At 42.8% G+C, this 15,191-nt stretch overlaps 1 protein-coding gene across 1 annotated transcript; it reads right to left on the bottom strand.

The window, feature by feature from the left end:
* Window positions 1-2,833: 2,833 nt before the first annotated feature.
* LOC104250585 (epidermal retinol dehydrogenase 2) lies at window positions 2,834-14,082 on the bottom strand. Its single transcript, XM_059815670.1, has 6 exons — window positions 13,753-14,082; window positions 9,729-9,860; window positions 7,019-7,118; window positions 5,182-5,326; window positions 3,428-3,550; window positions 2,834-2,927 (listed from the first exon to the last, which is right to left on the bottom strand). Exons 1-6 carry the CDS (start codon window positions 14,080-14,082, stop codon window positions 2,834-2,836), a joined length of 924 nt encoding a protein of 307 aa, XP_059671653.1.
* Between the last annotated feature and the right edge of the window lie 1,109 nt (window positions 14,083-15,191).

The following is a 15,191-nucleotide window of genomic DNA, read 5'->3' as shown; positions in this document are numbered from 1 at the left end:
ATAGTCTCCTGTAACCATACTTAAAAACAATCACAGATCTAGAGCCAAATTGCAACATTCATGCGGAATAAAGAAATCCCAATATTCAACATATTTGTTTGCAGATGAGAGAAGATGATTGTTATTTGCAGGGAGCAAATTAGACCTTGTTCCTGCTTCTTTAGTGAAAAGAAAAGCATATTTCAATTACTGATCACCTAGAGAGTTTTTCGAAATACAAATCAATGAACCTTGTTTTCCCCAAGAGCCAAACTTCGGATATCTTTCTCCTTTTCTCAGCTAAAATTTCCCCAGTAATATCTACAGCGTACTTTAAAGAATTTACTGAATGTATGTGTACTTTGAAAACACCGGGACTTCAAAAAACAGGTTTTTAATTGGAGTGTGCATTTGTAGCTGGAAGGGACCTTCTAAGTATGGGGTTAGTTAAGTACAATAGAAATATGGTGACAAATGCAGGCAGTAGATGACCATCCAAGGTTCTCTTTAATTCCTTCAGCGTGGAGTTTTATAAACTGTGTTTTGTAGATTCCCTATTTTGGTCTGCAAATTATGAATGTCTTCTGTTAGAATTTTCTGCAAATTTACATGAGGACTGATTTTTATCAATTAAGTACCAGCACATACTTTTGCGTAACTAATCTTTGAACTTGTGTTCTTGGGGAGTTTTTTCCTTTAGGACCTTTAGGTTTTAATTTCGTTTAGAGCCAGTTGAAGGAGATGGATGTGACTTCTTTTCAAATATAGGAAGAGATTTTGGCCAAGAGCCAGTCCATAATTGTCCAAGCATCATGAGTTATTCCTCACAGAATCACTAAGGTTGGAAAAGACCTGTAAGGTCATCAAGTCCAACCATCAACCCAACACCACCATGGCCACTAAACCTTGTCCCACAGTGCCACGTCTACACGTTCCTTGAACACCTCCAGTGATGGTGACCCCACCACCTCCCTGGGCAGCCTCTTCCAATGCTTCACCACTCTCTCAGTAAAGAAATTTTTCCTAATATCCAGCCTGAACCTCCCCAGGAGCAACTTGAGGCCATTTCCTCTTGTTCTGTTGCTAGTCACTTGGGAGAAGAGACCAACACCCACCTCTCTGCAACCTCCTTTCAGGTAATTGTAGAGAGCGATGAGGTCTCCCCTCAGCCTCCTCTTCTCCAGACCGAACAACCCCAGTTCCCTCAGCCGCTCCTCATAAGACTTGTGCTCCAGACCCCTCACCAGCTTCGTCGCCCTTCTCTGGACACGCTCCAGCACCTCAATGTCCTTCTTGTAGTGAGGGGCCCAAAACTGAACACAGTATTCGAGGTGCGGCCTCACCAGTGCCGAGTACAGGGGCATGATCACCTCCCTACTCCTGCTGGCCACACTATTTCTGATACAGGCCAGGATGCCTTTGGCCTTCTTGGCCACCTGGGCACACTGCTGGCTCATTTTCAGCTGGCTGTCAATCAACATCCCCAGGTCCTTTTCTGCAGGGGAGCTTTCCAGCCACTCTTCCCCAAGCCTGTATCTCTTCCCTCCTGCCTATATATCTTTTCCCATGATTTACAGCAGAGTTATGTTTCACACTGAGAAACAGGCTACCTCATTGAAAAGTCAGTCTCTGAAAGCAATACAGTCCATGCAAAGTTGTTGCTTGGTCACTTATCATAATACCTATGTAATTTTAAATTTTAATGATTTTTCAAAAATTACTCAGAAAATTGCCAAACAAAGATTTCTTGCATGGATTCCTCACAATACTCTTAAGTCAACAATTTTCTAAATAATTTTACTAAGGTCACTGAAACTAAAGAAAACTGTGTGGGCCAATTTGCAGGTCTAGCTTCAGCTGCTGACTTCAGGGACCTAACCTGGGATGCAACACCTCAGGTTGCTTCAAAGCCACATAGGAGCCTATAGGGTCAGAGAAGGGAGTCAGATATGAACTTCAGCAGCGTTCAACATGCAGCTGCCTACAGCAGATGCTCACTGCAGAGCCCTGTCTATAAATTCTGACTCTTCCGTTGTAGGAAGGTTTTACAAAATTTATAGAGACAATTAATCACTGTGTAAGTAATTTCTAGAAAGGATTTTTTCCTGTCTGCTTCATCTGGTTGTGGGGCTTAATCATCTTTCCTTTCTTAGTAGGCATATGATTTTTTGCTGCCACTACAGTTTTACAAATGCTCCTTCTAAGCCACAGCCTTTGATAAATGACCCAGTATCAGCATCTAGCCATGGATTAAAACAGAGGCACAAAATTCCTGTAGAACTGTATTTAGAAAAGTGTGCTGTGACTAATGAGAAGCACGGTATGTGTCACCATACTGCACACACTTTATCAGCACTCATTGCAGTTCACTCTTCTTCAGGACACAGGCTCCCCGTGCAGCTCGCCAGCCAGAGCACATCATCCCACAGCACCCTGCTTCATGTCAGCTTTGTGTGATCTGCAGTGCTATTTTGGCCCTGAAAGGGAAACATATTAAATGCTTTGTGTTTTTTTCCTTTCTGCATGAACAGTAGTGCATTTTCCCCATGCTTTGAGATTTTGCTCAGAAATTGAGAATTCAGAGTATGAAATGAAGTCGAACATCTCTGCCTGGTATTACTATTTTTATTGAGAGCCCAGATAAAAGCAGCACACCATCATGAAATGAGAGAGTGGGTTGTGGCTAAAAATCAGGGATTAAAAGACAGTTATGAAGAATTAAATTGCATGCTGACCAATGTCAAATATCATACAAGAAGCAAATTTTCTGGCAAAGAATAAACATGATTCAAAATTAATTTTTACTGAAAATTTTCAATTAGATGGCACTCGAGATCTTCAGAATATTTTGGTTTCAATCCTTTTTCTTCCGACCGAAGGCTTTATCCAAGCTGTTGACGATCTTAAGGCAAGATTCGAAGAGTAGCACCATTTTTCTAGGAATGAGACTGATGAGACAAACACCGAGTTAGCCTTATGCTTTTTTAGAAAAATGTACTCTATAAGAAAGAAATGATAAATTCGTTGTACGTGCTCAATACTTTTAACATCTGGCAATAACACACTTGGCGCTCCCATGTTATAAATGGGGGAAATGAATGACAGACCCAGCCAATTTGTGAAAGCCCAGCCAGCGGTAGAGGCAGTTACTGAAAGCAGACAGTTCTAGCTCAGGCATTACTCCCAGTGTACCATCCCAGGAAAATTTTTGAAATTTCTATACATAACTATAGCTTAAGATGTATATTAGAGACAAGTGGCCAGAGGAATTGTATTCACCTGGATTATTAAAAATTAAAACCACTGCTTCTTCATAATTGTGTACATATAACTGGACTGACTGCAGGAGTACTAACTAAAGGACTGTTTTTACTGAACTTTCCTGCTGATTTTGCAGGCATATGGCAAAGGGAAGAAGGCAATGCTAGAAGACGAGTCACATTCTTACGTTTTGAAAGCAAGAAAGCGTAAAGTCAGAGGCATGATTAGATAAAACTTTTCCTTTTGAATTGCATCCATGATCTTGCTGGCTACACACTCTGCATCATAAACAGGAAGAAAAAGGTGGTTTCTGGTGAAAGAAGAAACAAAGCATTATGAAATTATAAAACTTTACTTTTGAAATGTATTCTAACACAGAAATAATTTAATTAAATCATTTAAGAATATTCCCCCTCAAGCACTCTTGAAAAGGACTCTCCAATACTCTTTGTTCCTGCTATCATAAAAATAAATTGAAAATATTTTGGTGATGTTGTGACTTCTAATGACTTTTGTGCAAGCCCTGCTCTGACCCTAATGAAGTTAATACCCACAGTGATTGCTGCATTGAAAACTTCCAAGCTAAGCCATACTATATACTGTTCTATGCATAATAGTCTGTTCTCTGCACACCTCCTCCTTTTCTACTGTAGATGTTGAGGTTAAAGCTAAATAGATCAGGACCAGGCCTGTTTCCAGTCGGCAGAAAGGCTGTGTTCTGCATAATATATGCTACTACAGGATGATGAATGGTGGAAGCAGGAACAGAGCACTGAAAAACTAAGAACACTGGTATTGCACTATTGCAATGGCTAATTCGGCGACTGCTATTGTCACTCAAAGACATATAGTACCTGCTAATACACTTAATAATGATAGGTCACAGGTATCCTGACAGCCATAACTGCAATCACTGTGCCAAAAGTACATGGGGCAGAGAACCTCAACAGTGCCCATTCTACTGACAAATAAGATTGCCTCAAATACTGCCATGCATCCCTAACTATTACAGAATCACAGAATCACTAAGGTTGGAAAAGACCTGTAAGATCATCAAGTCCAACCATCAACCCAACACCACCATGCCCATTAAACCATGTCCCACAATGCCATGTCCACACGTTCCTTGAACACCGCCAGTGATGGTGACTCCACCACCTCCCTGGGCAGCCTGTTCCAATGCTTCACCACTCTCTCAGTAAAGAAATTTTTCCTAATATCCAGCCTGAACCTCCCCAGGAGCAATTTGAGGCCATTTCCTCTTGTTCTGTTGCTAGTCACTTGGGAGAAGAGACCAACACCCACCTCTCTGCAACCTCCTTTCAGGTAGTTGTAGAGAGCGATGAGGTCTCCCCTCAGCCTCTTCTTCTCCAGACTGTACAACCCCAGCTCCCTCAGCCGCTCCTCATAAGACTTCTGCTCCAGACCCCTCACCAGCTTTGTCGCCCTTCTCTGGACACGCTCCAGCACTCAATGTCCTTCTTGTAGTGAGGGGCCCAAAACTGAACACAGTATTCGAGGTGCAGCCTCACCAGCGCTGAGTACAGGGGCATGATCACCTCCCTGCTCCTGCTGGCCACGCTATTTCTGATACAGGCCAGGATGCTGTTGGCCTTCTTGGCCACCTGGGCACACTGCTGGCTCATATTCAGCTGCCTGTCCATCAACACCCCCAGGTCCTTTTCTGCGGGGCAGCTTTCCAGCCACTCGTCCCCCAGACTATGAGCTGATTACGCAGTCCCTGTTGCAAGTCAGCTATTAATTGTATGGAAAGCTTGGATGTCTTATGTCAAGAGACATAGTTGTATGTGCCAATAGGGCAAAAATACTGAATTGAAAAGCAAATCAACCTTATAATAGCTAGAGACGGAATATGGCATATGTAGAGAGTAGTGATTATTTTCTACATACAAAATAGTACACGATCTAAGTTTTACTTACTGGGTTTGAAAACCTTTGGCTAATTCAGTATTAATAAAATAAGGGCAAATGATTGTGGTTTTAATGCCCTGTTTTCCTGTATGATGCAGCTCCGAATCTAAGGCTTCCATCATTCCAATGATTGCATACTTACTTCCAGCATAATCTGAAAAGTGAAGAAAGAAGAAATATCCAAAATATGTCAAAAGCACCACAGTAGGTGTTATATACAGAATTCAATGTTTTGTAATACTATTTAAGCCCTGATATTACTTAGTTATATAATTAGCAGTCTTGTAATTAGTATTTTAAGGATATTGTGCATGTTGGTGATGCTAACTCTGAAGGTTAATGGCTCTTCCCATGATTGATGCACAGTTGTCTAAGGATAAGATTAATCCTTTTCAGAGGACTTTTTTTCAGTGCACTATAGAGAGATACAGGAAGATGAGCTTATTCAACATTTTATGTACATTTCCAGATTCTCATATACAAGCCAGGTATTCTTTCAGTTCAGAATGTCTTCACCCTTTAATATCACAGATTACATTTCAGTAAGAACTGTTTCTAGTGGTAAAATCTAAATACCCTACTTACAAATGCTGCTTCAAGCTACTACCTCTTCTGATTTGCCCTGCAACTATAATACCTTTCTGTTTGTCCAGGAAGACTGAATCTTGTCTGTTTTTTATTGTTTAATGAACTTATGGAACTCCATCATTGGAGATAATCAAAATTTGCTCCCACAAGGCCCTGTGCAACCTGATCTAAGTTGGGCCTGCTTTTATTTGGGGGTATGGACCAAATGACCTCCAGAGATTCCTTCCAACCTGAATTATTCTACAATTTTGCAACTGTAAGATCCTTATTTTATTATAGGAAGTTACATGTGGTTTCCTAAGGCTTTTTCAAATGTCTGTGAAAATAGTTGTTAGATACAACAAAATCCAATTTTGCTAAAAGAGTAACTTCAAAAACTGGCATGAGAGACAGTGTTATTCTTCAGGGATTTACCCATAATGGAGGATGGAACCATACAACCTAAAAATGCACAGCAAAGGTGTAAAAAGTTATAATGCATGGACGGGCAGGTCCGCTCCCATAAGCCTTACAGTTAAATGACGAAAGCTGGATGTCACCTATTATCAATACCAAATCTGAACCAACTATAACAGGTGGCAAACAAACACTGCAGTAACACCATCAATCAGCAGAAGAAACAAGGGATACTTATTACAATGAAGTTCATGTTCTCATAGGGTGAACTAAGAGATATGATCAGGATGTCAGACAGGCTTGAGGAGAGACTGGGCAGAAGACCCAGGCTGGTGAAATAGTAAGGACTGCAGCAGACAGCTCTCCTGAGGGAAACAGCTGAGAATATGGATCTGTTAAATAGCTTAAACCACAGTTCATTCAAATTAATTTGAATGAAAATTCTGCCAAAATGCCTTCTGGACCTGAAAACCATTTTCCAACTAAATGTATAGTTCCAGGTATAACCCACGTATGTCTCAGGACTCTGAACATTCATCTGCAGAAAACCTGGCATGAGAAAGTGTTAGACAACCTGTATGCAGGGCTCCCTCCCACTGTGCAGGTACCAGCTGTATTGGCCTTCTTCTGTGGAGACAGGCAGGCTGCAGACAGACAGTAAAATCTGCAGTGAGCTCTGTGTGCCACCCAGGCAACATGCCACCATCATCCTCTTCAATACGCCACCACCTTTCATATCTGCAGGCTTGTCCTGAGTGTTCAATATGTCAGTATAAACTGCTTAAGCCAACCATTGATGGGATCTCCAGGAAAAGTTATTATCATGTAGATCTAATTTGTAATGGCGCTTGACTATACTAACCTGACAGTCTGTAGACTCCCAACAATCCTGCTGCACTGGCTATGCTAACCAGGTGTCCACGGTTACAGGTCATCATGGCTGGAAGAAAGGCCTTGCAAGTCTAAGAGACATATAAAAAACCACCTTTATAACTAGACATGCCAAAAATATTGCATTCCAAATTAGGCTTTACAACCCAGTTTGCTTTCTGGGGCTTCAATATACAAGAAGCCCAGCTGACCTTCTATCTCTGTAGGAATATATAAATGAGAGAAAGCATTTCCTTGAATGACTGCCCGCTCTCTGAAGATCTGTCAGCATTAAAATCGTATTATTAAAAGCAGCATATTCTCTGCCTCCTGGTTCCTCACGGTTTGAGTCCTCTGCCTATTACCAAAGACTTAGTACACAAGAGGGAGCTAGAAGTCAACACATCAAGAGGAGCTCAGCTGTTTGTGGGCCCTATTTGTTACAAACCGAACTGCCTGACAACTCTGGCACCCCAGACCACCACCGTGGGTGATATTAACTATATAAGGAGGATGCTAGTGTTTTATGAGGGGGAAGATAAGACAAAAGACAGGAGCAGTAAAAAAACTTTTTCAATAGCTGAGATGTGCTGCAATGTCTATTCAACTCCAGATGTGTGTGCCTAGTACATGTTTTTTTGTTTGAGGACCCACGGTCACTGTGCTCCTGCCCTATGTCTCTTCAGACCCGTCAGGAGGAACATCTCTCCCAGTGCTTTTGCCTGAAGTATTTGGAAGAATGATGCACTGTGTGCTGGGAAATGATTAGAGGACTTCTATCTACAATGATTTTCTGTTGAGAAATGCCATTTAGTGAGGGAGTTGCAATGCTACTTTTCTCCCTTGTCGTGGTTTAAGCCCAGCGGACTAATCACCACACAGCTTCTCACTCACTCCCCTTCCTCAGCTGGACAGGGGAGAGAAAATATGAGGAAAAGGCTCGTAGGTCGAGATAAGGACATAGGGAGATCACTCACCAATTACCATCATAGGCAAAATAGACTTGACTTGGGGAAATTAGTTTAATTTATTACCAATCAAAATCAGAGTAGGATAATGAGAAGTAAAACCAAATCTTAAAAAGCAACACCTTCCCCCCACCCCTCCCTTCTTCCCGGGCTCAACTTCACTCCCGATTTTCTACCTCTCCCCCCGAGCGGCGCAGGGGGACGGGGAATGGGGGTTGCGGTCAGTTCATCACACGTTGTTTCTGCCGCTCCTTCCTCCTCACACTCTTCCCCTGCTCCAGCGTGGGGTCCCTCCCACAGGAGACAGTTCTCCACGAACTTCTCCAACGTGGGTTCTTCCCACGGGCTGCAGTTCTTCTCGAACTGCTCCAGCATGGGTCCGTTCCACGGGGTGCAGTCCTTCAGGAACAGACTGCTCCAGCGTGGGTCCCCCTCGGGATCGCAAGTCCTGCCAGTAAACCTGCTCCAGCGTGGGCTCCTCTCTCCACGGCTCCACAGGTTCTGCCAGGAGCCTGCTCCAGCATGGGCTTCCCACAGGATCACAGCCTCCTTCAGGCATCCACCTGCTCCAGCGTGGGGTCCTCCACGGGCTGCAGGTGGATATCTGCTCCACCGTGGACCTCCATGGGCTGCAGGGGGACAACCTGCTTCACCATGGTCTTCACCACGGGCTGCAGGGGAATCTCTGCTCCGGCGCCTGGAGCCTCTCCTCCCCCTCCTTCTTCACTGACCTTGGTGTCTGCAGAGTTGTTTCTCTCACATATTCTCACTCCTCTCTTCTCCGGCTGCCTCTTCCTGGTTTTTCAGCCCTTCTTAAATATGTTATCACAGAGGCGCTACCACTGTTGCTGATTAGCTCAGCCTTAGCCAGTGGCAGATCCGTCTTGGAGTCGGCTGGCATTGGCTCTATCAGACATAGGAGAAGCTTCTAGCAGCTTCTCGCAGAAGCCACCCCTGTAGCCCCCCCTGCTACCAAAGCGCTGCCACGCAAACCCAATACATCCCTGATGCAGGCTGCTCACTCAGGAATATAAACAACAAATACAAGAGGGGGCAAGAGTAACACTCCCTCACAACAAAACCTCCACAGCTGAGACCCCACATAACAGCAAATTCCTTCAGAGGTATGAAAACAAAGCAAAGACAATACATACTATACAGATTGGTTTTCTATGTACATTAAGCACATAGTGACTAGGAATGAAAGCACAACCTGAAGACTGACACCAACATGTGCAGCGTAGAATCATAGAATTATAGAATCGTATAATCATTTAGGTTGGAAAAGACCTTTAAGATCAACGAGTCCAACCGTAAACCTAACACTGCTATGTGCACCACTAAACCATGTCGTGTCCCCCAAATGCTACAAGTCTATTAGAAAAAGTCTTCTGATGCCAGCAAACATCAGGATCAGGAAAGTCACAAGCCATCATGTCAGCACTAACCTCAGCCTCAGCTATTACAGCTAGAGCATGTTTCACGATACGGTGGCACAAACTTTTGATTTAGCAGAGTGCCCACACAGGTTTGTGTTAACATTACTGAGACATAGTGGGGAGACTGTCAATTTGGTGTGTCTCCAATTATAGGATGATTAAAAAAATGTATCTTCCCCCATTCAAGGGTCTTCCCATCCCTATTCCAAATTAGGTTCCCCAGGTAGGCGCCACCGTGCTGATTCTCACACTAAAATACTTTCCTGTCACCCTGGAGAGAAAAAAAATACATTACCCAGACTTGAGAGAGGAAGTTGACACTTATGGTCTTTTCAAAATCTGCATCTGGAATGTCACAAAACTTTTTCCCAAGCAGTATGCCGGCATTATTGATTAGAATGGTAACATCCCCAACTTCTTTTCTAACCTGAATAAAAAAAGGGTAAAGAGAAAGCTTTAGGTATCCTTGCCTTTTGTGCTTCATTTACAAAAATGGTTAGTGACATTTGCAATTAATTATACCTCTACTGGAAATGTAAGTGCGTAAGAACTGTTGTACTGCATCAGATCAAAGGTCTGTCTAGCCCCATAGCCCTTGTCTCATGGTGGAAAGCAGTAAAAAAAAGACCAGGACTCTTAGGTCTCCTCCAGTGTACTCCTGAACTTTTCACATTCTGCAGCTTAGGATCTTCCTGAGACAGATAAGGTATCTGTATCTTTGTATTTAATATATCCTGATGATTTTTTTTCCCCCAAGAACTTGTCTAATTGCTTCCGGAACTCCAGAATACTTTTGGTTTCCACAGGAACCTACAGTAATCCGTTCCAAAGCTTTAGTGTGCACTGTGAGCATGCTTTAATTGCAACCTGAACATTTCTTGTCCCCTCTTTCTGGTATTGTGAGAATCTGTGTTCCTCAGCCAAGCCTGTTCAACCCCTTTTCCAGATAATTTCTACTGAACAGGAAAGAATTCAGCGCAGATCCCTGGGGGATAGCAATCCTCTGAGTACAGAAGCATGTACCATGAAATAGATAGATAACATCCCCTGAAGAGAAAGCCAAAATCACCATTAACTCCATTTAGGTTTGTTATAAAAAGATTTTATTCCATGATTTGGATTTATATCAAAGCAGATGGCCAAGATTTGCTTATGGTATTAAGAATCAGGCTCACTGCAGAGATTTCTGTGCTAGAGGCAAATGGTTATTTGGTGTCTCAAAAATTATACAATAACTACAAAAGCATAAAAATCCCAGATATGCTGCTGTCTGGCAATTTGGAAATAGGTTCTTGGATCTGATGCCCCAACATTTGACCTTGTTTTGGCTCTTTCATGGAACCTTAATGTTCAGTGAAGACTTGTTTGATACTCCTCCAGCTGTGTCAGGCTTTCTCCTTGTCATAGACAAGCAGGGCTCAGATACTAGCACCTTTCCATCTGCACAAATGAATGCATATCTAGACACTGTTGAGTATGGCAGGATTACCCAACTCTTCCTTTGTGGGACATATCTGTACTTTCTCCCCACTTGTACCTTTTAACTACTGTGTCAGTCTATATGACAATCCTCTTTTTCTTCACATAACAACAGAGCTTCCCCAACGGCAGCATTTCATTTAATCCACCTTCATTTGACCTGTTTAATCACTACCCCAAAAAATGTGGGGAGCCTGACTTCATTTACAAAAAGTCAAGCTGATTTTTCTTCATTATGTATTTCTTTAGGTGTCTATTAATTCTTCTCTTTGTTAACGTTTCTACTAATTTTCTGTAAGACAGGTTTGTAGTTTCTTTGTGTCCTCTCAAGTGCCCTTTAAGACTGGCATATTTGCTAGTCTTTGTTCCTTGGACAGCTGTTATAGCAAAACACCCCCCATGCATTCTAGCTCATCAGATCCATATCTGATTTCCTTCAGAATTCCACTGCCTGACCAGTGTCACTTCACCAGTTTATTCCAAAATCTCTTCTTTATGGACTTTGATGATCCGATTTGCTTCCTAGAAAGAAAGCTTCCACTATGGAAAAATACACCTAGGTTTTTCTGCAGTGAATATCCCAAATCAAAGCAATTAATTTAACTTTTCTGCTACTGCTTTATCTTCTGTGTCCAAGCTCAAGACTTTTCATATCACCAATCAAAAATTTGCAGGTATTTCCAAGAGTAGAGGAGGCCCCTGGCTGAAAAACTCTTGCTTTAAAAAAATTTCAGGCTTCTACATGACTGTTCAATTCATGCAAATGCCTACAAAGATGTTGGTAGAGTAAACAATAATTTAACACCTTAACACCAATTCCTGAATTTGAAACAGCTCTCTGAGTTTCTGCTTGTAGGTCAGTCTGTCCACTTCAGAATACTCTTTGCTGGCTATGGGCACGGCAAAGTTGGCAGGCTGGAGCCCTGTGGCTGATTCAGTTAATGTGTTTGGAGGTTGAGAATTACTTGAGTGCACAAAACAAACATTTTGAGACTCTGCTAAACTAAGAACAAACAAACCATTTCAAAACGTTCAGCATCAACAGGAAAGTCTAACACAGAAATTACTTACAAAAGCTTAAACTAATCATTTTGGTGCATGTCTTTGCAAGAAGCAGATAGCATTTATGGGAATAGGGATTTAATGGCGATTTAAAATGTTATTTTTTAAAGACATTTGATCTTGGTAAATTCTAAAGTAAGGTTTTTTCTTGCAGAAAGAGGATTCTAGAAGAATTGCCATTTGATTTATAGTACTATTGCAAATAGAGATCAAGTGTTACGTTTGAAGTACTGACCACAAGTTACTCAGACTGATTTTTCATCTTGCTGGAAAGTGTTAACAGATATTAAGATTGTTGAAATTACTGGGATTCTTACTCCAAAATTGCAGGAGTTGTGATCAATGTCTTACACAGTGAGGATCACATCACCTGTACTGCCCAAGTTGTTGGCAAAGATCATTCTCCTTAAACATTGAGTGTTGGGTCAGTAAATAACACTCAACCACTCGCTCATCTCTGCAGACATACTATTATAGTATGATATATCCTTGCTTGCACTGTCCAGGTAATACTATGATACCACTTGTGGCTCTTAAGATCTACAACCAATGGCCCCAAATGGAATTTTTTTCTGTGCACTGTTAGTTGGCTGTACCCCAAAAGCTGCTAACAAGTACAGGTAAAATAATACCTTGTTGACTGCAAGCATGAGAATTGCACTTCCAGATACTGAATCCAACTTACCCTTTAGAAGTACTTTTCACTGGGATAATTTCTTGAGGAAAAATACTTATTTCAAACTTTCATAGCCGTGTTCAGAAAGAATTAATCGGTTTTGGTTAAAATTAAAAGCAACAACCAAAAAACAAAGAGCCCCCCCGACAACTCATAGAAAATTAATGTTACATTTCAAGGCTATTCCAAAACAATCTATCAACATTCACGTGTCATGAAATATTTCAGCTAATTTCTCTGATCTGTGCCTTTGGACACAGAATGTCAAAGATGTGACTTGAGAGTCACGTATATAAATACGTATACTGAGAATTTAACAGAAGAATTTATCCTTGGATAAAATGGCAGAGTGGCTAACTGGATTGTGAGGTTATACGGGGAAATATTTTCAGGCAGTACATAGTTTAAGGAAAAGTAAAAATTAATAATGTTAAATTAATGTCCAATTTCTGGACTCTGATAATAATAATAAAAAAGCAATAGTTTACAAAGCGTAGGTCAGCACAGCAGAAGAGTCTCATTTAAAATGAAGTCCTTTTCTACTTTACTTTCCAGCTGGATTGACCAAAAAATAAACCGAAGCTGAATCATCAATTTGACTGAAGACCAGCCATGTCCTGACGATATTCCTGAAGCCATTACACCTCATGTCAACCTTACGGAACTGCAGTTTTCTAAACAAATGGTCAAAGAAAAGGACCACCCTCCTCTTACAATTTCCACTGGGTTGTTTTTTTTTTTTTTATTTCTTGATGTCTTAAAGAAATTTTAAAGCCTAAACAAGGTAATACATGGAGGTAACCTCTGCTGCATGTTTTACCATACACTTCATCTAAAGGAAGTTACCATCTCACAATGTAGACTGCAAATGGATACACCTCGACAGAACAGATTAAACCCAGTTACTTTATTATGAACATAGTTTAAGTTCCATCCAGAAGCTACTTGTCAAAAAGAGAAAGTCATTGCCCTACATGATTACTTCCCTTTAGTGAATAGTACAGATTCTAAAAAAAAAAAGAATTCAGTAGCATATACTATTAAAAAGAAGGAAAAGATCAGAAGCAAGAAGCCAACTCAGAAGCCAGAAGCTGTATCTTACCTTGTCTGCCTGTTCATAGACCTCCTCCCTATTGCTGCAGTCGCAGTGGTAGGCAAACACTCGTTTAGCTCCATTTTTTTGGGCTAATCTGCTTGTTTGTTTGTTACCTTCATCATCAATGTCCCAAAGAACCAAGGTTGCTCCCAAAGGAGCAAAATTTAAGGCAATCTGCCTTCCAAGGCCATTTGCGGAGCCAGTAATAAGCACTATTTCCCCAGCAAAAGTTTTTTTGCGTGGAGGAAATATGAGTAAGATGAAATTCTCAAAAAACAAAAAAAATAATAATTTCAGGAACTGTAGTATCTTCAGGATGCTTCGGAAGTTGAACATGATTTTCCAGGCACAAACACCGCTCTTCTGTTATACAAACCCAGAAATACAGTATGTTACTGGCCCTTCAAAACACTGAGATCTGACTAGAAAAAGAGATTGACTTTCAAACAGCTATTTCTTTCACATTGTTCTTTTGTGCAGGTACAGAATACATTAATAAAGACTTGTTTTGTGAATGCTGCTGGCTTCTTACTAGTAGGATTAAAGCAAATATCTTCTGCTAGATCCTACACACCTGCTGTTTTGTTCCAGAGCCCTCAGCTTCCTAGGTTTTTAAAAAGGTTTAGTAACATACATTTTATACATGTATGTTGTGGCAACAGCTATAGAGAACTTTGTTTTCATAGCAAGGTGATACCAGCTGAACAAAGAAGTACTGAAAACACCGGCGTGAGATCAGCCTTAGAAAGGAAGGTGTCCTCCTTAGCAGAAAGTGCGACCTGCTGTTTCAGAAAGCAGGCAGTAAGAACCGATCCACACCCGGTGTGTTTTCCAGTGCCGTGTGGCCAAAATCCCACAAGATACTTCCATTTGTGAGCAAACTGCCAACTGCACAGAAAAGCATGGCCCTGTGAGTTACCAACCTTGATCTTCACCCTGCATTTAGGCCGTGCCATCTCCTTTACAGCGTTTTGGACGGGAACGACAAGGCTCAGGAGAACCCATCACCGACCCGCCGGACACAGCCCGCTGCCTCCCGCCCCCTCGCACCGCCGCCGGCCGCGGGCAGCCGGGCTGCGCCCCCGCGGAGGGGACCGCCGTCTCCCCGCGGCTGCGGCCCCCTCGCCCCCTCCCTCCAGCCCTGCCCCAGCAGGGCTGAGCGCCCGCTCCCTCCGCCGGCTGCCCCCGGCCCCCTCCCGCTGCGCCGCCGCCCCCCGCCCGGGCCCCGGGCCCCGCAGCCGGCGGGACCCCCCGCGCTCACCGCCGGCGCTGGCTGCCCCGCACCGTCCTGCCCGCCGCGGGCCAGGGGATGGCCCTGCCGGCCCAGCCCGCCCCCGGGGTTTGGCTCCGTGCGGGGGCGGAGGCGGCCGCGGCGGCCTGGGGAGCTGCGGGGCCGGGGCCGGGGCCGGGGCCCGGGGAAGCGGGTGTCGGTCCTGGGTGGCTTC

Source organism: Gavia stellata, chromosome 3 (genome assembly GCF_030936135.1).
Source record: "Gavia stellata isolate bGavSte3 chromosome 3, bGavSte3.hap2, whole genome shotgun sequence".
Lineage (NCBI taxonomy): Eukaryota > Metazoa > Chordata > Aves > Gaviiformes > Gaviidae > Gavia > Gavia stellata.
The sequence above is the reverse complement of the archived record's forward strand: the minus strand, read 5'-3'. Positions and strand labels throughout refer to the sequence as shown.

Bases quoted from the DNA above. Each gene is read 5' to 3' on its own strand.
- LOC104250585 (XM_059815670.1), bottom strand. From the start codon at position 14,082: ATGTTCAACTTCCGAAGCATCCTGAAGATACTACAGTTCCTGAAATTA. The intron at 9,861-13,752 runs GTAAGATACAGC...TTTTTTATTCAG, and splicing joins TCTATGAACAGGCAGACAAG to GTTAGAAAAGAAGTTGGGGA. The intron at 5,327-7,018 runs GTTAGTATAGTC...TTCACTTTTCAG, and splicing joins GGGAGTCTACAGACTGTCAG to ATTATGCTGGAAGTAAGTAT.